This window comes from Heptranchias perlo, chromosome 34 (assembly GCF_035084215.1).
Source record: "Heptranchias perlo isolate sHepPer1 chromosome 34, sHepPer1.hap1, whole genome shotgun sequence".
NCBI lineage: Eukaryota > Metazoa > Chordata > Chondrichthyes > Hexanchiformes > Hexanchidae > Heptranchias > Heptranchias perlo.
Genome location: NC_090358.1, coordinates 24,371,658 through 24,395,746, shown reverse-complemented (window position 1 = coordinate 24,395,746; position 24,089 = coordinate 24,371,658). Strand labels below are relative to the sequence as shown.

The 24,089-nt window shown below is 43.2% G+C and overlaps 1 protein-coding gene across 1 annotated transcript in view; it reads right to left on the bottom strand.

The window, feature by feature from the left end:
- The window catches only part of efl1 (elongation factor like GTPase 1), a 228,278-nt gene that overhangs the window by 142,512 nt on the left and 61,677 nt on the right, over positions 1 to 24,089 (bottom strand). The window contains exons 11-12 of the mRNA XM_067971612.1: positions 22,185 to 22,307; positions 10,724 to 10,823 (exon numbers count right to left, since the gene is read on the bottom strand). Of these exons, the coding sequence (XP_067827713.1) occupies positions 10,724 to 10,823; positions 22,185 to 22,307 (223 nt within the window). The remainder of the gene's footprint in view (positions 1 to 10,723; positions 10,824 to 22,184; positions 22,308 to 24,089) is intronic.

The following is a 24,089-nucleotide window of genomic DNA, read 5'->3' as shown; positions in this document are numbered from 1 at the left end:
ACATTATTAAAATGTTCTAACTGACATTTAATCCAGTTCACAAAGTATATATTCAAAACACAAAGCTACCACTGAACTTGGCAACTAGCGATCTCATTCAAAAAGGTCATAAAGATAGAGTATACAATCTATTAAAACACTAAACTGTAATGCGTGTTTGAGGGATCACTATTCTGAGACTGTAGTTGAGGTGCAATTAAAAGGCAGTATCAGCTGACCCATGTTACAGCCAGCCTATGAGTGATTCAAATACCAGCGAAACAAATTAAGGATTAGGAAATAAGGAGTAAATAGTAAATCAGGCTCAACATTTTTTTTTACACACCAGGATACTAGTAGACTTGTGGAACAAGTTAGAAAGCAAGGCTATTGGAATCAAATAGCATAAATGAGTTCATGAGGCAATTGGATGTGTTTCTGGAGACAGAAAGGCTTGAGGGACATAATGAGAGAGTTGAGATGAATCAAGAAATGGCTGCTTTGATAGACCTAATGGGAGCTTTTCTGTTCCTAAAAATTGCTTAGCTTCTTATTGCGGTGTTAAATTGAAAAAATTAATTTGTCTGCATCGTGATCTCTCAAATTATTAAAGTAGCACAAATATAACAAAATAAGTAAATGTACATTAAACAAAAATATCAATTAAATTTTAACATTTTTAGCTGCTTGGCTCAGTGGTAGCACTCTCGCCTGAATCAGACGGTCCCATTCCATAGACTTGAGCACAAGATCTAGGCTGACACTCTATTGCAGTACTGAGGGAAAGGTACACTTTCGGAGGTCCCGTTAAACCGAGGCCCCGTCTGCCCTCTCAAGTGGACGTAAAAGATCCCGTGGCACTATTCAAAGAAGAGCAGGGAAGTTCTCCCCTGTGTCCTGGCCAATATTTATCCTTCAACCAGACTATCAAATGACCTGGTCATTATCACATTCCTGTTTGTGGGACCTTGCTGTGTGCAGATTGGCTGCCGCGTTTCCTACATTACAACAGTGATTACATTTCAAAAGTACTTCACTGGCTGTAAAGCACTTCGGGACGCCCTGAGGTCGTGAAAGTTAGCTTTATAAATGCAAGTTCTTTCTTCTCTCTTTCTTTTAATTTTGAAGTGTGCAATTATATTATCTGAGCAGACTGAAGCTGGAAGGTGAAGAGTGCACTTCTCAGCTGTTGAGACCCCTTATGTATTTCCTGGCTAGGAATCAGACTCCGGCCACCACCGAGGGCTGACACATGCGCAAAGCTCGACTCCCAAATGATATGTTAATAGGCCGGATCTTACTGGAGTGGCATGAACTGTTAGTTAGACGTTTTTTTCTGCACCCTTCAGCTCAAATTACTTTTGCACCATATCTCGCTGGAAGCGCGAGCTGATAATGACATGACGAGGGCAATGGGGCATCTGGGACCTCAGTGAACGGCGGGACCAACAGCATATCTCCTTAACCAATGAAATTTAAGGACTGAGAAAGAAACAGGGAGGAGCGACTGAGAAGGGGGGTGAATTAGAGTTTGCTGGAGCTTGTCCCATTAGTTAGACTTTTTCCCTCATCCTTCAGCTCAAAAATGTTTTGCCTTGCAAGTTGCTGGAAGTGCGAGCACATGAAGGCATGGTGAGGGCAACGGGGTATCTGGAACGGGGTATCAACAGTCTATCTCCTTAAGAGAAGCAGGGTGAATTAGAGTCAAATCAGGTACAGAAAGAGAAATAAAGAGAGGGAAAGAAAGATTGGATTAAGAGTGAGAGAAAAAAGAGACAAAGGAAAAGTAAGAGAAAAAAAATTAAAAATTTGAAATTTTTAAAATCCCGAACAACAATTTACTATATGCAGAAATGAGATTGAACAGTTTAAATTATTCCCTTTCAGGGCCAAAGAGGTTGATTGGCATTGCATTAACAATTATCACTTTGTTTAAAAGGTACTTACACTGTTAACCAGATTTAACTTTCTGTGGCGAGTTTAATGGGCAATTAATGTGCAAATCCAGCAAGTTCTTAAAAATAACAGGGAGTCTAAGGGCGAGATGCCGTTTGTGCGAAGCAGAGCGGCGTAAATCGACCAGCAAGTTCTGGAGATTTGCGACTCACGCCGTATCTCTTAATCCTCTGGCCTTGCTGGCCAATTTGCACATTAATAGCGGCGTGCACCGTTAACACACCATCATTTTTACAGCCCAATGTTTCCAGAGCACAGGTGGGAGTGCCTACTTCCTCAAAACAATTTTTAAAAACTCAGACACTGCTTGTAAAGTGCGCAGTTAGCTCAACTTTTTTTAAACCAAGCTCGACCCGGCACTGTGTTTACACTGCACATGGCATCATTCTCAAGCATTCTGAGAGTGTCTCCCCAAGGGTATCTCATATTGCTGCATTCCACAGTCCATTTGGAACCTGATTCCAGAGCCGTGTTGCCATTTGCGCATCGATGTGCAGTTGAAACGGCTGCACGTTTGACACAAGAGTGGCGATATAGCTGCACCCCTAAAATGTACGTTCTAGTTAATTTATCCTGTTGCCGGGCTCCTGGAATAATCAATGATATTCTGCTTTAGTCTAAATCCAAGTATAAGTGGAAACACATTTCAGCTAGAAATGCTAGATATTAAATTACAGCAATAATGGGTAAGGAAAGAAAAACACAAAAAAAAAAGGAGTCCTAGTAATTATACATTGGAACAAGGCTTTTCTTTATGCATTAAATCATGTTTTTAAAAAAAATATTAAGGAGAATTACAGCCTCACTTAATAGACTTAAATAGATGTCGATACCAGCTGAAATGTTTTCTACGGGAGACATGGCTGCTGTCACAGAATGGCTGGAATTAAATCATTTATAGTCAAAGAAAATTTACTCCCACAAAAAACGTTAATGGCAGAAACTTCATAAAATGCAGCATATTTTGCTAAGTTGTGACAGGAAGAAAGTCTTTTCTATCTATATCAAACTTCAAGAAAAAAAAATTGCCAAAGCTAATACCAATACTTTGCTGAACGATTATTTTAAAGTCAATTGCCAGCTTGGCTAAAGACTTATGAACAAAAGGTATCCACACTTGGAAGCAAGAAAGTTGTAATAGGTTACTGCTGACTGTTTAATCAGTACAATGTGACTCTTGGCACTGAACCAAGTCCTACAGACTTGCTGCTGTGCGTTGCCAAGTGTGCTATTCACCACCATTTGTTTTGACTGTGGTTTCCATTGTCTAACTTTCACGATGATGGATACAATCTGAAACAACAATGTCCTATATTTAGGCAACTCACCATGTTCCAAAACAAGCTTCTCTTTATCTGGGCAAACACAGTAACTTTATGCAAGAATTAATAGAAATTTAAACGTGAGTTTGGGGGGGGGGGGGGGGGAGGTTTGAAGACTCATTTCTTAAAACCATTTTGTGAACTGCACATTACTTGCAGTTTTTTCCTCTAAAACAACAGAGCTAGGCACTGTGTCAACACACAATAAAAACTAAAAACTTCTTTGTCTTCATGGATTTCTAACTTACATAGAAACAGTTAAAAAGGTTTTGCCTCGATCGAATTTACTAGCTGGCAGTTTTTATTCTGGAAAATTTACACAAGGCTGTGTGTGACCTAAATGACTGAGTATTAGTTGTTGTCAGGGTTGACATGGTTTTAAAACATTATTTGGGTCAAAACACAGAGTTGTCTGGAACCCTTTCCAAACAGTGTACAACCCAGCAATAAAGTTTAGCACTGGGTTGGGAGATAGCTTATTTGCAGTTTCATCAAGTATACCGGCAAATACCAACACTCAAGGTGTTGACTAATATTGCAGAAAAAAAACTAGAGGCACGATTTTAACTCATAGTGCGAGTGCGGCGGGTGAATGACAAGCAACGGCAAGAGGCCCAGGGCATATTACCACCCCCACCACCCCACCGGGCCATATTACCCATCCCCCCACCGGGGCCATATTAACCCCCCACCGCCGGAGCATTAATAATCCTAGGAGCCACTTTAAGTCCCCGGGATTCATTACCATATTTCAGATTGGACTCCTGCTCAAAGCCGTCAGGAATGATGCGATAACCGGCAGGCGTGAATGGGAAACCGCGCAGCAGCAGGACAAGAAAATGGTTCCCAGTAAGGTGAGTTATAAGGGTGGGGGATGGAGGTGCCAACAGGTGACCTGCGATTGCTGCTCCTTATAAAGACAGGCGCCATACCAGCAAGTTAGTTCATTCTGACCTGGACTGCATGAACTTAACTAGATGACATTTCCCTAGGCTAGATGATTTAACACTCAGGACAGACTACATGGTTGGAAAGACATGGTCATGGTTTACGAAGAATGCTTTCATTCAGAGAACGACGGTGACCCTACCAAGGTAGGCAATCTGTCTTTCTTTGCACAGTATGAGCATATCAAAGCATTGCAATTTAGGACTTGGGAAGTCCCTAAAACAGAGTTTACCATCAGTGATTAGGCACCTCTGCCATCACGTTGTACAGTTGCAAGGACCAATAAGTAATGTTCCATGAATGTTATCAATCAGGAGATCACTGAGACTTGTCCAGAAAGCAGCCATAGAATGGGAGGGATGATCTTCAATTTACCTTCTGGGCTCCTATCCGTAAGTCAGTGGTAATCTAAAATGCACTAAACCATCCATCTTCTGTTTGGTCACTGTTTTACTTTGGGCTTTTGCACGATGGGAAGCAAACTGTGAACCTATTCTGTAGGTTCCTCTCCATCACCAAGACCGCCTACTTCCACCGTCGTAACATCGCTCGTCTCCACCCCTGCCCCTGCCCCTGCCTCAGCTCATCTGCTGCTGAAACCCTCATCGATGTCTTGGTTACCATTAGACTTGACTATTCCAATGCTCTCCTGGCCGGCCTTCCATCTTGCACCCTCCGTAAACTTGAGTGCATCCAAAACTCTGCTGCCCATATCCTAACTCACACCAAGTCCTGTTCACCCATCACCTCTGTGCTCACTGAGCTACGTTGGCCCATGGAGGGATTTGAAAACAAGGATGAGAATTTAAAATTCTCATCCTTGTTTTCAAATCCCTCCATGGCCTCGTCCTTCCCTATCTCTGTAACCTCCTCCAGCCTTACAACCCTCTGAGATCTCTGCGCTCCTCCAATTCTTGCCTCCTGTGCATCCCTGATTTTAATCGCTCCACCACTGGCAGCCATGCCTTCAGCTGCCTAGGCCCTAAGCTCTGAAATTCCCTCCTTAAACTTCTCCATCTCTCTTCCTCTCTCTCCTCCTTAAAACCTACCTCTTTGACCAAGTGTCCTAATATATCCTTATGTGGCTCGGTGTCAAATTTTATTTCTATAGTGAGGAGGAACTGAGTAATTATAGGCCAGTAAGTCTAACCTTGGTGGTGGGCAAATTATTGGAATCGATTCTGAAGGTCAGCATAAATCGTCATTTAGAAAGGCACGGGTTAATCAAGGACAGTCAACATGGATTTGTTAAGGGAAGGTCGTGTCTGACTAACTTGATTGAATTTTTTGAGCAGGTAACAAGGAGGATCGATGAGGGTAACGCGTTTGATGTAGTCTACATGGATTTTAGCCAGGTTTTCGACAAGGTCCCACATGGCAGACTGGTCAAAAGAGTAAAAGCCCATGGGATCCAAAAGAAAGTGGCAAGTTGGATCCAAAATTGGCTCAGTGGCAGGAAACAAAGGGTAATGGTTGACGGGTGTTGTTGCGACCGGAAGGCTGTTTCCAGTGGGGTTCTGCAAGGCTCAGTACGAGGTCCCTTGCTTTTTGTGGTATATATTAATAATTTGGACTTGAATGTGCGGGGCTTGATCAAGAAATTTGCAGATGATACAAAAATTGGCTGTGTGGTTGATAGTGAGGAGGAAAGCTGTAGACTGCAGGAAGATATCAATGGACAGGTCAGGTGGGCAGAAAAGTGGCAAATGGAATTCAATCCAGAGAAGTATGAGGTAATGCATTTGGGGAGGGCAAACAAGGCAAGGGAGTACACTGAGAGGAACAAAGAGGCCTTGGAGTGCATGTCCACAGATCCCTGAAGGTAGCAGGACAGGTAGATAAGGTGGTTAAAAAGGCATACGGGGTATTTTCCTTTATTAGCTGAGGCACTGAAGGTAAGAGCAGGGAGGTTATGCTAGAACTATATAAAACGTTGGTTAGGCCACAGCTTGAATACTGCATACAGTTCTGGTCACATTACAGGAAAGAGGTGATTGCACTAGAGAGGGTACAGAAAAGATTTACAAGGATGTTGCCAGGGCTGGAGAATGTTAGCTATCAGAAAAGATTGGATAGGCTGGGATTGTTTTCTTTGGAACAAAGGAGGCTGAGGGGAGATTTAATTGAGGTAGATAAAATTATGACCGGACTAGATAGAGTGGAATTGGGAGGACCTATTTCCCTTAGCAGAGGGGTCAATGACCAGGGGGCATTGATTTAAAGTAATCGGTAGAAGGATTAGAGGGGAGCTGAAGGGAAATTTTTTCACCCAGGGGGTGGTGGGGGTCTGGAACTCACTGCCTGAAAGGGTGGTAGAGGCAGAAACCCTCAACTCATTTGAAAAGTACTTGGATGTGCACTTGAAGTGTCATAAGCTACAGGGCTACTGACCAAGTGCTGGAAAGTGGGATTAAGCTGGATAGCTCTTTTTCAGCTGGCACTGACACGATGGGCCGAATTGGCTTCCTTCTGTGCCATAACTTTCTATGATTCTACGATTCCTGTGAAGCACCTTGGGATGTTTTACTACGTTTAAAGCGCTATATAAATGCAAGCTGTTTAACATAAAATTTAATTAAATCAACCCTCCAATTCTCACTGATGAAGCAGCGAGCAGTGGGACAATAATCTTTTATCCTGAACAACATTAGGAAAAAACCTTAGGTATAAATTCAAAGGACCAGTCAATAAGGGTGCCAAACATAACAAGGTTGCTCCCTACTGAGGCCTGCAACTTACTGACCCTGTTGGCTAGAAATAAGGCTACCAATAAAGTAACGTTCAGGAAAAGAATTTGAAGTGGCATCTTCACATCGGCTTAAACAGAGGTGTCATTACTCATGGAGCACTAAATTAAAATGCTAGTTTGGGACCAATGAGGAACATAATTTCCAGATGGCCTGCAGCAACCAGGATACTTAGCGAAGTGTAACGTGTTACAGGGCACTCAGCACAGATTCCGAAAGGAAAGGTCATACTTAACTAACCTACTGGACTTTTTTTTCCAAAGAATTACTTAAACGGTAGATGGTAGTAATGCAGTTGGTGATGCATTTTGGAAGGAAGAATGAGAGGCAATATAAACTAAATGGTACATTTTAAAGGAAGTGAAGGAAGAGATAGACCTGGGGTGTTTGTACACAAATCTTTGAAGGTGGCAGGTCAAGTTGATCAGGCTGTTAAAAAAGCATACAGGATCCTTGGCTTTATAAACAGAGGCAAAGAATACGAAAACAAGGAAGATATGTTAAATCTTTATAGAACACTGGTTAGGCCTCAGCTGGACTATTGTGTCCAAATCTGGGCACCACACTTTAGGAAGGATGTCAAGGCCTTGGAGAGGGTGCAGAAGAGTTTTACTAGAATTTTTAAAATTTTTTTTATTCGTTCACGGGATGTGGGCGTCGCTGGCGAGGCCAGCATTTATTGCCCATCCCTAATTGCCCTCGAGAAGGTGGTGGTGAGCCGCCTTCTTGAACCGCTGCAGTCCGTGTGGTGATGGTTCTCCCACAGTGCTGTTAGGAAGGGAGTTCCAGGATTTTGACCCAGCGACAATGAAGGAACGGCGATATATTTCCAAGTCGGGATGGTGTGTGACTTGGAGGGGTACGTGCAGGTGGTGTTGTTCCCATGCGCCTGCTGCTCTTGTCCTTCTAGGTGGTAGAGGTCGCGGGTTTGGGAGGTGCTGTCGAAGAAGCCTTGGCGAGTTGCTGCAGTGCATCCTGTGGATGGTGCACACTGCAGCCACAGTGCGCCGGTGGTGAAGGGAGTGAATGTTTAGGGTGGTGGATGGGGTGCCAATCAAGCGGGCTGCTTTATCTTGGATGGTGTCGAGCTTCTTGAGTGTTGTTGGAGCTGCACTCATCCAGGCAAGTGGAGAGTATTCCATCACACTCCTGACTTGTGCCTTGTAGATGGTGGAAAGGCTTTGGGGAGTCAGGAGGTGAGTCACTCGCCGCAGAATACCCAGCCTCTGACCTGCTCTCGTAGCCACAGTATTTATATGGCTGGTCCAGTTCAGTTTCTGGTCAATGGTGACCCCCAGGATGTTGATGGTGGGGGATTCGGCGATGGTAATGCCGTTGAATGTCAAGGGGAGGTGGTCATTGCCTGGCACTTATCTGGCGCGAATGTTACTTGCCACTTATGAGCCCAAGCCTGGATGTTGTCCAGGTCTTGCTGCATGCGGGCTCGGACTGCTTCATTATCTGAGGGGTTGCGAATGGAACTGAACACTGTGCAGTCATCAGCGAACATCCCCATTTCTGACCTCATGATGGAGGGAAGGTCATTGATGAAGCAGCTGAAGATGGTTGGGCCTAGGACACTGCCCTGAGGAACTCCTGCAGCAATGCCCTGGGGCTGAGATGATTGGCCTCCAACAACCACTACCATCTTCCTTTGTGCTAGGTATGACTCCAGCCACTGGAGAGTTCTCCCCCTGATTCCCATGGACTTCAATTTTACTAGGGCTCCTTGGTGCCACACTCGGTCAAATGCTGCCTTGATGTCAAGGGCAGTCACTCTCACCTCACCTCTGGAATTCAGCTCTTTTGTCCATGTTTGGACCAAGGCTGTAATGAGGTCTGGAGCCGAGTGGTCCTGGCGGAACCCAAACTGAGCAGCGGTGAGCAGGTTATTGGTGAGTAAGTGCCGCTTGATAGCACTGTCGACGACACCTTCCATCACTTTGCTGATGATTGAGAGTAGACTGATGGGGCGGTAATTGGCCGGATTGGATTTGTCCTGCTTTTTGTGGACAGGACATACCTGGGCAATTTTCCACATTGACGGGTAGATGCCAGTGTTGTAGCTGTACTGGAACAGCTTGGCTAGAGGCGCAGCTAGTTCTGGAGCACAAGTCTTCAGCACTGCAGCTGGGATGTTGTCGGGGCCCATAGCCTTAGCTGTATCCAGTGCACTCAGCCGTTTCTTGATATCACATGGAGTGAATCGAATTGGCCGAAGACTGGCTTCCGTGATGGTGGGGATATCGGGAGGAGGCTGAGATGGATCATCCACTCGGCACTTCTGGCTGAAGATGGTTGCAAACGCTTCAGCCTTGTCTTTTGCACTCAAGGATGAGGGACTTCAGTTCTGTGGAGAGACTGGAGAAGCTGGGAATGTTCTCCTTAGAGCAGAGAAGGTTAAGGGGAGATTTAATAGAGGTTTTCAAAATTATGAGGGGTTTTGATACACTAAATAGCGAGAAATTGTTTCCACTGGCAGGAGGGTTGATAACCAGGGGACACAGATTTAAGATAATTGGCAAAAGAACTAGAGGGGAAATGAGGAGACATTTTTTTATGCAGCGAGTTGTTAAGATCTGGAATGCACTACCTGTAAGGGTGGTGGAAGCAGATTCAATAGTAACTTTCAAAATGGAATTGGATAAATACTTGAAGGGAGAAAAATTGCAGGGCTATGGGGAAAGAGCAGGGGAATGGGACTAATTGGATAGCTCTTTCAAAGAGCCGGCAGAGGCATGATGGGCCAAATGACCACCTTCTGTGCACCGGGTACTTGATGAGCTTAAGAACAGGAAATAAGAACATAAGAAATAGGAGCAGGAGTAGGCTATATGGCCCCTTGAGCCTGCTCCACCTTTCAATAAGATCGTGACTGATCTTCGACCTCAACTCCACTTTCCTGCCCGATCCCCATATCCCTTGATTCCCCTAGAGTCCAAAAATCTATTGATCTCAGTCTTGAATATACTCAACGAGTGAACATCCACAGCCCCCTGAGGTAGAGAATTCCAAATATTCACAACCTCTTGAGTGAATGGAGTGAAATAGAGGACATTTCCTGCAGAGTGGGACCTGTCTACCCCAGAGATTACTTCCTTAATCCCTGCCCCAGGGTCACTGAAGCGAGCTGCCTGGCCCCCCCACCGGGAAGCCATGCCAGTCTGTGGGGGGAGACTTGCCATGGCAAGCCTCGGACGCAGACTGCACCAGAAGAAAGCCTGAAAAAAAACTCTTTGGATGATGGGGCCTGGCAGAAACAGGCCCCTCTTCTCTTTTTGCCCCGAGACCCCGCTCCAGTCACCTTTGAATGGTGGAGTGGGGCCTTAACAGCTGGGGCTACATCCAGCATTCAAAGAGTGTGATGGCACGAAACACGGCTAAGGCTATTTCTCCTTCATTTGCACGAAGTTTACATTCGCCCATATACATATGGGTGGGCGTATTGAGCCTCAAGGGACCTAGCCACCAGAAAGCAGCGGGGAGACACGAAAGCTTATCCCCGATTACCTTTACACGTCCGCCTGCTGAAGATCTGCCCAAAAATGGGCGGGAAGGAGGCGAAAAGCCGAGGCCTACAGGTTTTAGAGGTTTTGTAATGCGCTTCACTGCTATATAGAATTCTGTCATTTTAAGAACGCAATATTTGTTGCACAATTTCACATGGAAACTTACAAAAATCTTTCAATCGAGAAGTAAACAAGCAAATGGAAGGGGAAATGGAAAATGTCAAGTGCAAAAACTATCATAAAGGACAATTACATCACTTACCTCAGCTTATTCTGGGGCAAAGCCTTGGAATCAACAGCAAACATCTTGCAAATAAACACAATGACTGGGGCCTTCTCATCACTCTTGCATTCGAGAAATGCTGAATATATAAAAGAGAAGAATGATAGTTGTCACTGCTTCAATAAATTAAAGGGCTCACCTTGTGAAATCAAAGTGGGGGGGGGGGAACTACAAGTGGAACAGCACTTCATCTCAAAGGTACAAGAAAGATTAGAGTTTGAAGAATGGGATGTGACTTTCTACCCTACGATTACAAATTGCAGTTTTTGACAAGTTGCTTTCAGAAAATTGCTTTATACAATAATTGTGTTGCATTTTCTGCTGATATTCTCTTTTAAAATACACGTACTAAAATAAAAACCTACAGTTTTAAAATAGATTTTAATATCGTGCAAATCAGCTCTCACTGGAAGTAGAACAGCCACAAAGAACAATCTAATTACTGTCTTAATCCAGAATCTACAATAGCACGGTTGTCCAAATAAGTGAAATAGAGATAAAACAGTGTGTCTGTGTTGCATCAAGATCTGTGGCCTATTTTAAAGTCAGGCATGAAGCACAATTGCTGAACTCAGCAAGACTGGTTCACTCATTAAAAACAGACCAGTTCTTAGTACAGCTCCCTGTGCAATATTTGGTCATCCTCCAGTGCGCAAACAAGCAGAGAGGAAAAATGCACACAGGACTTTTCTAAGAAACAATACAGCTCATAAGAAGTTACTCAGTAATGCAAAGTGCTACCAATCAATTTTATGATATATTAGTTTAAAATTTAGGGGTTCTCATAAACATTTTGGCTTGGCCTTTTGCAGCCGCCTTGACCTCTGTTACATTCCATTTACAAATGTTAAAGCCTTGGAACAAAAAAAACACTGGGAGATGAGACAAACCAACCCAAACAACAATTTGCATCTACCCATGTCTGGAGTACTGAGCTTAGAGAAAAGGAGGGAAAAACAAGGATTTTTTTTGAACAATATGTTGAGTTGTTGAAAAAGTATCAAATGTTAACGATATCAAGCTTTGGTTTGTCTCATCTCATTTCAAGGTTTTAAAGTTTGAAAAATGAAGGTATTAGGGGGCAAAGATCTACATTTTAAACTAATATATAATGAAATTGACAAGGACCCACCTTACCTGGAGCCCCATCCAACAGGTCCTCTCCCATAAACCCTGCAACACATCCCTGCAGAGGGCGGGTGGGGTTGATACCAAGGAGAGCACAAGCCGCCACTGATCCCCAGCTGTACGGAAGAGGGGACCAACCCAAAACCCAAAGTAAAGTTGGGATAGCCCCTGTGCACCTGTCCTGCCCCCAGAATGCAGTCCCCTCCTCCTCCCCACTTCCGGGACGTGGAGTGCGTTAAACATGCACCATGCCATTAATTTACCCACAACACTGACAACCTGTATTTCCTGTACAGTGACTACATTTCAAAAGTACTTCAAGCGCTTTGGAATGTCCTGAGTTTGTGAAAGGCGCTATATAAATGCAAGACTTTCATTTTTCTTTAATTAATATGGCGTTTTACCATTAAAAAAAACTACCAATGTTATTTTCGCAGAGGCATGAGTTAAAAACAGACACCAAGCCACAAAGAAATGGAGAAGGCACGGCTGTCAATGATGGGGTGGCAGGGAGGAGTCAGAGGAATGAAGAGTTTGGGGTAGAAGGGAATTGTCGGTTTGAGAAGATTACAGAGATAGGGAGGAGCGAGACCATGAGGGGATGTGAATACAAGGATGAGGATTTTAAATTTGTTCACTTAGAATGGTAGCCTATGTAGGACGGCAAGGACGGAGATGATGAGGCAGTGAGATTTGGTGCAGGGTCAGATATGGGCAGCAGGATTTCGTGAAGTGTTGTGAAGTAAATACCGTGTTGAGGATATTTACCACTACTACATCAGTGTGAAAACCAATGCACAATTTTTCTCTTGAAATTTAAAAAAATGTTTATACCTGGGTATTAAATGTTACATGTTTTCTAATTTTCATGTCTTCTTGAAATAAAATGTTAATTTAAAAAAAACTAAAAACACCCCCCGACAATAGCTTGGTAACAACTCCATCTTAAAGATTCCACCATTTCCTTCACAAAGCAGTGTTTACACCCAAGTACACCTTAGATAACACTTTTAATGTCTTGTTACATAATAAAGTATTAACAAGTTGCTGCTGCAAATAGAAGTAAATAAATGTTCAAATTAACTTGCAAAACCACTAATTTTTTTTGCACTAAATTTATTTTCTGCAACTTTCCCATGAAAATGAAAGATGTGTTTTTTGGTTTCAGTAATTGGTGACTAGATCTCCTCAGTGCCAAACGCTATTCCATCAGAACCAGTGGGATTAACTTATGGGCATTAACAAGACACTGGAGGGTTAGTTTAATATCAATAATCCATTACAGTAGCTTTCATTCTGCAAAATCTAATATTTTCATTTTACAAAATCTTCATTGTGGAAATCAGCGGGCAGGGGATGGAGAGGAGTAACGGAATTTCTTATTCAGTAGTCTTTACAGTCTCCATTTTTAATTTAAATGATAATGAAAAAGGAAGAATGGTATTATGAGAAGCTCATTTTATTACAAAAGTAGAAATTCATTCCCCTCCCTGTTGCTTTGCCAATTTTGTCCATTCATTTTTTCCTTTTCTCAACCCTCCTGACTGCAGTGACCCTTTGCTGAGTCACGGTTCTACTGAGGTCTCCACTACCTTGTCAAAAGGGCCATTATTCATCTGTGAGCCTCGACAGGGACTGCCAGCAGCTCGGCCGGGTTCTTTCCTCACATGACGCCCACATTGGCATTTCCAGCTGGGATCGCTGGGTAGTGACAACGTGGAAACCTCGACTTGATTTTTTTTCCCTATCCTGAGCCCAATGTAGTACCCCTACCGGGCGAGATCTGCCAACCCAGCATAGACCAGGGGACTGAACCCGACAACGCCCCAGGCCATGTGCTCCGCTGAGCCTTCGAGGGAGCTCGAGAAACTTTATTTGCCACCAAAGCTTTCATTATTTCAAGAGAGACAAATAGATTCCCTGAACACTTTTACATTTAAAATGGAATTCCAATAGCAATGTAAAGTATTAACTGCACAAGCATTATTGTACAAATTTGGGTGTGGGGTAAACTGTACCAGAATTCTTAAAAAAATCAAATCCCAATTAAGGCAGTAGCTTGGAAATTCCTGTTGCTGTTGGACGCCTGCCTGGGTTCTTCATGTGTTAGAAAGCGGTAAGATTGGGAGTGGAGAGCAGCACCCAGTAAACATAGCATTTGTGAACACTACCAAGTTGCTATTTGGAAGAAGTGCCTTATTGACACGATAGTGATGAAGACATGCACTCAGCTTGCTACGGTAATTATTGTTGGCAACAATGTGCCTTCACATCCAACGCAGGGCTCACCTCATGTGTCCGGTGCATCGATAATCTGGCATTAAACGAGCGCAGCACATGCTGCGACCTGCTTTGCTGCACTGACAAGTGGACTGCTTTGAGTACAATGCACATTGGATTCAGTGCTCCACTAGACTGTAACTGACTGAGGTGAACCAACAAGAGCAGGAAAAGACGGCCATTCATGTAAGGTGGCACACAAGGCATATTCTGAGGTGCAAAAGAAATACAATGCATTGGACTACTGTCCTAGGCACAGCTACCCCAGAATGACTGACAAACAGTCCCACAGGAGGTTGAGGCTCAGGGTAAGAGACTATACTGTGGTAGAGCTGCATCAATTCCTCAGCGAAGACCCACCCACCCATCCATACTGCACTGTCAGCCTTCAACTTTTATTCATTGGATTCCTTCCAGACTCCAAATGGCGGCATCTCAGTGTCGGCCGGTTTGCTGTTCACACATGTATCAGGTAGGACTCAGCAGGACCAGCTACTTCAACACTTTCGCAACTGATGAGCTACAACAACCACAAAAACTTGCATTTATATTGCACCTTTAACGTAGTAAAACATCACAAGGTGCTTCACAGGAGCGTAATCAGACAAAATTTGACCCCAAGCCACATAAGGAGATATCAGGACAAGTGTCAAAGCAGTAGGTTTTAAGGAGCATCTGAAAGGAGGGGAGAGAGAGAGAGACAGTGAGGCAGAGAGGTTTAGGGAGGGAATTCTGGAGCTTAGAGCCTAGGCAGCTGAAGGCACGGTGAGATTTTTTAAAATCGAGGTGTTGCCAATATAAGAGCAGAGGGCACTTTTGTCAGTAGATGAAAATGGCCTGAAACTGTAGACACAAATAATATGAAATTATAGATGGAGTTCATTGCATATTTACTTGAACAATAAGTTAGTATAAGGGATGGATTTCTTTCAGAAAGTAACATTTTGGGTTAGAGTATATGAGTAATTTGAGACATGACATGCGGTAAGTGTAGCAGGCTCGGGAAGATCAAGTGATTTTTGACCTATGGTTCCCAAAGCTCTCCAGCACTAGGGTTTTCCACGTGTCATTTTGGGTCTGTTGCAGACTGATGGATAGAGATTGATTAGTCAACAACTCCATTACCACTGTGTCATGTGACTACCGGGATGATAGAAGGCGAACTAGATGGACTGTGGTCTTTCTCCATCTAGCAATTCCTACGTTTCTATGGCTGTGTCTGCTCTCAGACTCATTAGAGCAACCTCGTTATCAAATCTGTAATCTTTGCCTGTCTTATCACAAGTCTATTAAAAAACATGAATTATTCTCTTATACTTGGTCTCCAATCCCCATTCTCGGGAAGAATAATGTTACTATTTAAAATGAACTAGATTAAAAAGCATGAAAGTTATTGGTCCTGCTAAGTCCTACTTGATACACCTATTCGGGATCTGAGCTCACTGGTGAACCAGATTGCTGATTCTAACCTATTAGCATTGGTTTGTACAGATATACATTTAGAAGGGGCACCAACATATACAGGATTTTCGCAGAGTTCCCGCTGTTAAGTATTAAATTTATAAACGGTTCGTTGCATGCAGTTTGGCATTTCACCAACAGATGGCAGCAGATAAGCACATTTCTCTGCTCTATGCATCTATTCACTATATGCTTGCCCAATTAAAGGGGTGGAATCCATTTTGATATGTCCTGTTTTAGCTTCTAGATTTTCTTCTTTTGGCATTAGTGTGAGACCAGCTATTGCCGGGTTTCAGACTGAAACAGGAGTGGGCTGTTGCATCCAATTGTCCTAGGTCAGCTTATTAGCATAACTTTAGGTGTAGATTTGGAAGAATCTAAACAACACGTTAGGAGCAAGAAATTGTGGAAATGAAACTTAAAGGGATAAAGACAATTAAAGGAGTGTCACAACAGAGGGATGAAAATTCTGAAAATATCCCAACCTATTAGCAGTCTGTGCAAGCCTAAACAGAATAGATAGAGAGAAATTGTTCCCATTGGCAGAAGGGTCAAGAACCAGAGGACATAGATTTAAGGTGATTGGCAAAAGAACCAAAGGTGACATGAGGAAAAACTTTTTTTTAACGTAGCGAGTGGTTAGGATCTGGAATGCACTGCCCTAGGGGGTGGTGGAGGCAGATTCAATCATGGCTTTCAAAAGGGAACTGGATAAGTACTTGAAAGGAAAAAAAATTGCAGGGCTACGGGGAAAGGGCAGGGGAGTTGGACTGGCTAGATTGCTCTTGCATAGAGCCGGCACGGACTCAATGGGCTGAATGGCCTCCTTCCATGCTGTAATCTTTCTATGACTCTATGATTCTAAAGGTGTCAGCCATGGCTCAGTGGTAGCCCTCTTGCCTCTGAGTCAGAAAGTTTGGTTTCAAGCCTCACTTCAGAGACTTGAGCACATAATCTAGGCTGACTCTCCACTGCAGTACTGGCGAGTGCTGAATTGCCAGAAGTACCGTCTTTCGGATGAGACATTAAACCAAGGCACCTCTCAGTTGGACATAAAAGATCCCATGTATTCGAAGAGGAGCAGGGGTGTTCTCCCTGGTGTCCTGGTCAACATTTATCCCCCATTAACATCACTTAAACAGATTATCTGGTCATTTATCTCATTGCTGTTTGTGGGATCTTGCTGTGCACAAATTGGCTGCCGCATTTCCCTACTTTACAACAGTGACTACACTTCAAAAGTACTTCATTGGCTGTGAAGCGTTTTGGGATGTCCTGAGGCCGTGAAAGGCGCCATATAAATGCAAGTTTGTTCTTTCTTAAAAGAGAAGGAGATTCTGAGACAGGCTAAAATGAAGGAAAAGGAAAGCCATGGTGCTGGCACGATGGAACAGCCCAACAGCCGACTCCCTTTTAGATGGTTGCTGAAGTGGAGGTGGTGCTGCTTAGTTATAAGGAGGGCTGCCTCTATGCCACTTCAGTGCATCATCCTCATAGGTCAGCACTACAGCATGCCTACAAGTAGGGGAAGCCAAGTTTCAGGTGTCTGCAGGTATCCTTGCAGCATATGGCTATCCGCTGACCCAGACACTGAGAAGGCCGTGCCCAATGATCACTGAAGGGTAGGTGTGCCAGGGCCTACAGATATGGCTGGAGGCACTGCAGCAGGTGCAGCCAATCGGGCCACGGCCTTCTGCAGATCACCCTGGCGAGCCTCTTAACATACTGTGAGTGGGGGACTTCTGGTGAGTCAGGCATTCACATAGTGATGACATCCGGGCCGGGACTCTCCTCCCCAGTGATGGCATTCTGGCAGGGCCGATGGAATAATCCATTGGGGGGAGGGGTGGGGGGAAGAGCAGACAGTGGCAGGAAAATGCAGACCAAGCAATGAGCCTCCACTGCCTAAATTTACCCACAATCTCAGTCGCTAGCCCGCCCGATTTTGGGCTGCAGCTTCCTTTGGAAGTAGCACCTCTGCCGACACTAATGCCTCTCCTGGCAATGTACTTTCACCGCTGTGCGCAGAAGCAGGCATGGGGGAACTGAGCGGGGGGCTCAGAACATTTCTCCTTCAGCCTTGTGGGGCTTCCTCAACCAAAATGGTCTAGTGGGGGAAGGGGAAAATAAATCATCTACATCAATCGACACAAAAACTTATCAGAAACTCAGTGTCAACAGGGGGGAAAATACTGAAGAACAAGTTAAGAAGTGGCTACCTTTGGATCACTGTGTCCTTTGCACAACGTTCAGGATACTTACTGCCACCTGGACGCCCATCCTTTACACCAAGTGTCCTTCACCCCAGAACAGTGGGATACGCTGTCCAGGAGTGACGTGGCCTCAGTTGAGTATTAAAATGAAACCTCCGCCTATTTGAGGTGAGTGCTTCAAAGCACGGCACATTTCCCATCTTCCGCATCTGACCTCTGGGCTACCGCCGAGGAAAATCTAGGGTTAAGTGTGCAACAAGCCTCTGATGATTCTTCCCTCCCATTCCCTTCTGGGTCTATAGGTGCTCCTCTAAATAGAGGTGTAACCACCTGTAAAGAGTTGGAGAGGAACTATAGGCAGGATTTGAAGCAAGGGGGTGAGGGGGGGGGGACATAAGCCTTTCCAAAAGCTGTGTGGTTTAGGAGAGGGGAGAAACACACACATCCAACCTGACAATGCCCCTCTCCGCCCTACACATTGGAATTGTTACAGTAATGTCAACATCACTGAGGGGCTAGTGAGGTTTCACAATATTCACTCTCGAACACTGATCTATGGCGTTCGACAGGGTTGTTACACACTGCCAGGTCTAAAACATTGTGCTGACTACTCAGTAATTACTACAGTTACTTGGATTAAAGTGAAAAGCAGTATCTGCTTTCATGCTCTTGTCATACAACCAGCAGCATTTATAGTGCTGTCTGACCTGCTGAGTGTTTCCAGCATTTTCTGTTTTTATTTCAGATTTCCAGCATGCAGGCTATTTTGCTTTTGTTTTAGCATTCATTGCGTGTTCTACAACAGCCCCAATGTGGTGTCAATAATCCAGGCTTAAAAATTCTGAAACAAAAATTATTGCTTGACGGAACTTGAGTTTCATGTAATTAAATACAAGCACACCGTGTAATAGTAAAATTGTGTGCCACTTGTGTGACAGGAATGTAGCTCAGAGGAACACTGCACTCACATCCTTTACATACTGATGAATTGAAAGCGTTGGCAGATGGTGAGAGGTTTGATCTAATAGTTAATGTAAAATAGCCCAGAACAAGAAACCAGTTTGATTCTTACTGCTTTGTGGTAACAGACTCTTTGGTCATTCCTCTCACTGCTGTTTCTAGGGAAGTTGCTGAGTGAAAACTGGATGCTGGTTTTTGCCTATTTAACAAAAGTGCCTGCACTTCAAAACTAATTGTTGTGACCTTTCTCAGAGACGTGATAAGGCGCTATATATAAGTGCAAGTCTTCCTTTCTTTCATTACCTTGGTCAAATGTCAGTCATATATCTAATTTTTGTTCCCATGCTAACATAAGTGGCCAATGGAAACTAAGCTGTTACTTGAAGCTATGAATAAAAACACAAGGATTTGTACCAAGGAATAAACTTTTACAGTTCAATAACTAATTCTGTTTTTTAGAGACGGGAAAGTTGATTCTTGAACAGAAAAATGTTCTACACTTTTTTAAATCCCAGAACTTGCATCAGTTCTCACTGAACTGTTGCTCTCAAGAGCCAAGAGTTTATTTTATCAAACAATTTATCACATTTTCATCAATTTACTCTTGTAGGATTGTGATGGCATTTCTGGACCACAACAAATTTAAAATTAGGCAGACTTCATCACCCAAGACTGCACCAAAATTATAGGCACTTATTCCCATTATTTGTGTGAGGAGGCAAGTTGTTTCAATTCAACTGCATATTTCTCATTTGAACTTGATCTTGATGTCAAGGTGACCTCAACAAATACAATTCTCCAAGGGTGGTTTGTGGCCAACCAAACTGATCAGCATGCACACATGCAGTTTTCGTCTCACTCTGAGCTCCATTTTAAAATATATTTTCTGTGGGAAATTACATGTAACAACTATAAAGAAGTGCATTAAAAGAAGCGGGAAAATGATTAAAAGGAGGAGCAGCCGTTTCCACCATTACTGGTGCTATTGAGAGCTCTCCACCCACTCTAACTAATGTGTTTTGCCACCGACAGGATAAAAGTATTTCCTTATTAAGGCTTTGTTAATGGCCTATCACGAGAAAATGCTGCAGGGTTCTGCATATAGACAAACAGAGTTTTGTGCTTGCATGCAGCACCAGTTCTTGTAACAACAGAATGACAAGCTTGGAAGTATCGGCACAATACTCATTCTTTGGGCCTCAAGGAATGGGCGTAGGGCCTTAGCAGCTATTTCACTGCAAATTAGCTGCCTCAGGAGATGGTGGACAGGGAGTCTAAACTCGACATAAGTCTTCCCGCTACCTGAACAAACCACCCCAGGGAGCAGCAGTACATTTAACAGAATCAGCTACCTCGACATCATGGAACTGCAAAGAATGAGGCTAAAACTGAGTCAGAGCACTGTGAATTAGGTGTGGCGCCTGATGCAAGGAGACCCCCATGGACAGTACACCCTATGTGCTGCATTACCAGTGGCAGTGAAGCTCTTCATACCCTCTATTATTAGGTATCCACAGGAGACACTATAGGGGTCGATCATTATGCCATCCAGGACTTCATTAAGGTAAAATGAAGCCACATTTTCTTCCGCCCATTTCAGCAACCATCAGGAAGAATGGAGACAGCTACAGTTTTACCACATTACTTGCTCCTCCGGGTACAGGCATCATTGACTACGTATGTAGCCATTTATACAACTATCCCAGGAAGAGCCATTAGTCTATCAATGTGCAAAGACATAGAAGAAACAGGCCACTCAGCCCAATCAGTATGTGTCGACCTCAAGACATGCAGATTTTCTTAAGTTTTGGCACTAAGAGCTCTTGAAATTTCTGAAATGTAGCCACTGAAATTTCTACTAACTTTTTTTCCTCAAATTTCTTTTTTTTAAAAAACAGGTGCCAAACTAATGCAGTTTGTTGTGAACCACAAAAAAAGTACTTTCTGGTATGCAATTGTTGTAAAACTACAAGCTACTGCATGAAGTTTATCATATTACTTTAAAGTATATATTTTACAAACCAAAACTTCCTTGTTCACAACTGTCAACATCTTTGCTATGGGAGTGCATAACAAATGCAAAACTCACAGCAATCCCTTCCATCGAGACCACTGTATTCGCTTTTCTACCATTTCAGGCCTCTGCTTCCAGCCACAGTTGCTCTGATGTGGCATACAGACAGCCCACATGAATCATTTATACCGGAGTTGCCATTTCAGAAGCATCAAAGCCAGGATGCGAAAATTTAATTCCAAGTGCATAAACATCAATACCCGGTCAATACTAATTTATCCCAGCTCAGGTGCAAATGGAGCCATGATCAAGCAAGTCTGTAACTCCAACCCCCATTCAACAATTTGTTCTGAAAGTACTCCCCCCAGCATTTCCTTCTCCATTAATTATCTATATTAGATACAAGATTAAAAATATTCTGTATGCACACATTTCCTGTCCACAAACTTCACTTCCCATGATCACAATTTTTATATCAACATTCAACATTGAAAATGCCTACATAATCTCAGTTAAAATGGAAATTCCCTATGTAAACAGGTCCCAGTGATGCTGCGATCACTGGATGGCGCTGCATCACCAGTGTATCCTGTAACATCGAATCCTCTGACACCATGAGCAATGTCACACATGTACTCGTGTAACAGAATTTATTTTAGATGATTAGGCCAAATGCATTGCACAGAAATCTACCAGAGACAATACAAGGTCCAACATGTGATGCCACACAATATCCCAAAATCCATTACATGCAACAACCTCAAGATGCAGATAACTCACTCGCACTAGTCAACTCTCGGGTCGAGAGGCAAAGCTCTGGTAAGTAAATCAAACATAACGCCAGCCGGATTAAACTGGCCACACTTACCAGGCTCTCTGGCTTCCTTCAAAAACTCCTGAGCACCACTGCAATGCACAAACACAACATATGGTACAGCATGCGCAGGAACAGTACGGTTTTGTGTTTTGCAGAACGCCAGAACACCCACCGTGACAGGACACTATATCCTGGACAACCAAGATACATCGAACAATGTCACTGACTCACGTTGCCAGGAAAATATATGGCCAGCAGGAGAAACATCAGCACTTTATTACTCGATGTGCCAATGCTGATTTGATAATGTTCAACAATGGTATTGATGAAAACTTGACTGTAAACAGTTATATCAATGAGACAAGCAATTACTGCTGTGTGTTTAAACAACACTGCAATTCTTTTCCTCATTTAACAATCTAAAAATAAATGTAAATTATTTCAAAATAATAAACAGCATCCAGAAAAGTGTACAAAAATAAAGGAAAAACTATTTAACATAATGCACTTGCTATTTCTTCACCAACTTGTACTTAAGTTCTACTCAGAATATGCACAACCATTTACCTTGTTTGAGGGCTTGGGTTTGAGCAGGCAGTGAATCAAATCTTCTGCTTCGAACACACATGAGCTTCTCAACCCGCTCTGCAGCAATATCCATAGGGCTGGGCAGCTTGCTACATACCATTGCTGTGGTACTTTGTCAAGGAATTCCAAAGTGTACTAATGGATTCATCTGGATGGTTCCTCATCCAAGAGACAGATTTTTATCCCACTAACCATTTCATATTCTACCATAATCCATGACAATCATTTCAGGTTAGCAGGACAGGCCATCATCCAGTTCCACTTTATTCTCACAGTTCCACTTCATTTTCAATGTCACCTTAAGAATTGGAAGCAAATCAGTATCTGGTGTTATGGCCAGGATGCATATCATCTGTGACAGTTACTTACGCATTTGATTTTGTTTTTAACCATTAAAGCCAGTATTCCAATTTTTTTTTTCAGTACTTTTATGGGTCCTTTGAATGAAGACATTGTTGTTTCCTACTGTGTCCTTGCATTGTCCACTTGTTGCACCCAGAGGGTGGGCTCACTTAATTTTGTTGGAGCAAAATCTTGAAAGTCTGGAGGAAAATCATCCTTTTTATATTTTTAAATTATCCCTTTGTTGGTTCACATTTCGAACCATAAACTATCCAATTAATTGTTCTCACAAAATTAGATGTGCCCACTTACTTCTGGTGATCTATACAGCTTGGTGCCACACAATACGATTCATTTTAGCCCTTGTCCTCTCTCTTAGCTGTTTAACTTCGGCAGCTTATCAGACAGTGCTCAAGCATTTGACTTATTCAATGTGACGGGTGTAACACTGCTGTGTTAACAACTCCCATTCTGCTTGAAAGGTGGATTGTACAGAACCATCTACTTTGCACACAAGAGAATCAGGCACCTCACTGTCAGTCCTTGTCCATTCCTTTTATATCGATGCTGGTGAATAAAATCCTAATTTTCTCTTACCATGCCTTTATACTGTCCATCAAAGAGGCAAGCGTGTTGGGCCTAATCAGGTTGGGTACACTTAATTTTGTTGCAGCAAAATTTTGAAGCTCTGGAGCAACATTGTGTTTTCAAGGATGCCTTTCCTAGCTTAGATGTGGACTTAGATAAAACTGTTGGACTATAACCTGGTGTTGTAAGATTCCTTACATTTTTCCTAGCTTAGCAATTCATCCTAAACAATACACATGTCCCCAAACAATCTAGTTTACTACCCGCCCCACCGGTCTCACAGCTGTTGCCGGATTCACTAAGGTTGGCAGCCAGGGAGAATCATGCAATACAATACGTACCATGTTCCAGCACAGAAACACACCGTTCAGCCCATCAAGTCTGTGCCAGTGTTTTTCCTCTGCATGAGCCACCAAGTCCAATCCCACTCTCTGCTCGCTATCCATAACTAAAACCAAAGAACTCTTTAGCTCAGGAGAAGGCCATTTGGGGTTAGGGTTAGGGAAGAGCGAACCATTTAGTCCCATTAGCCTGTTCTTTTAAATTTTTCTTTGTCAAATATCGACCCACTGACCTTTTAAAAGCGGATATGGATTCTGCTTCCACCACTGTTCTGATAGGGTATTTCAAGTTCTAACAATTCTCTGCATGAAAATTCTCCTAACCACTCCCCTCATTCTTCTGGTACTAACTTTAAATTTATAACCTTCAGCTACCGACTCAATGAACAGTGGAAATAGTCTATCCCGATTTCCTTTATTGAAACCTTTCATAACTTTGAACACTTCATTGCCAGCTCTTCACCTTTGTTCCAATGCAGGGGAGTGGGACTAATTGAATAGCTCTTTCAAAGAGCCAACACAGGCATGATGGGCTAAATGGCCTCTTCTGTGAAGTATGATTCTAAGATTCAATGAAAAGAGTCCCAGTTTCTCTAGCCTCGCCTCATAACTA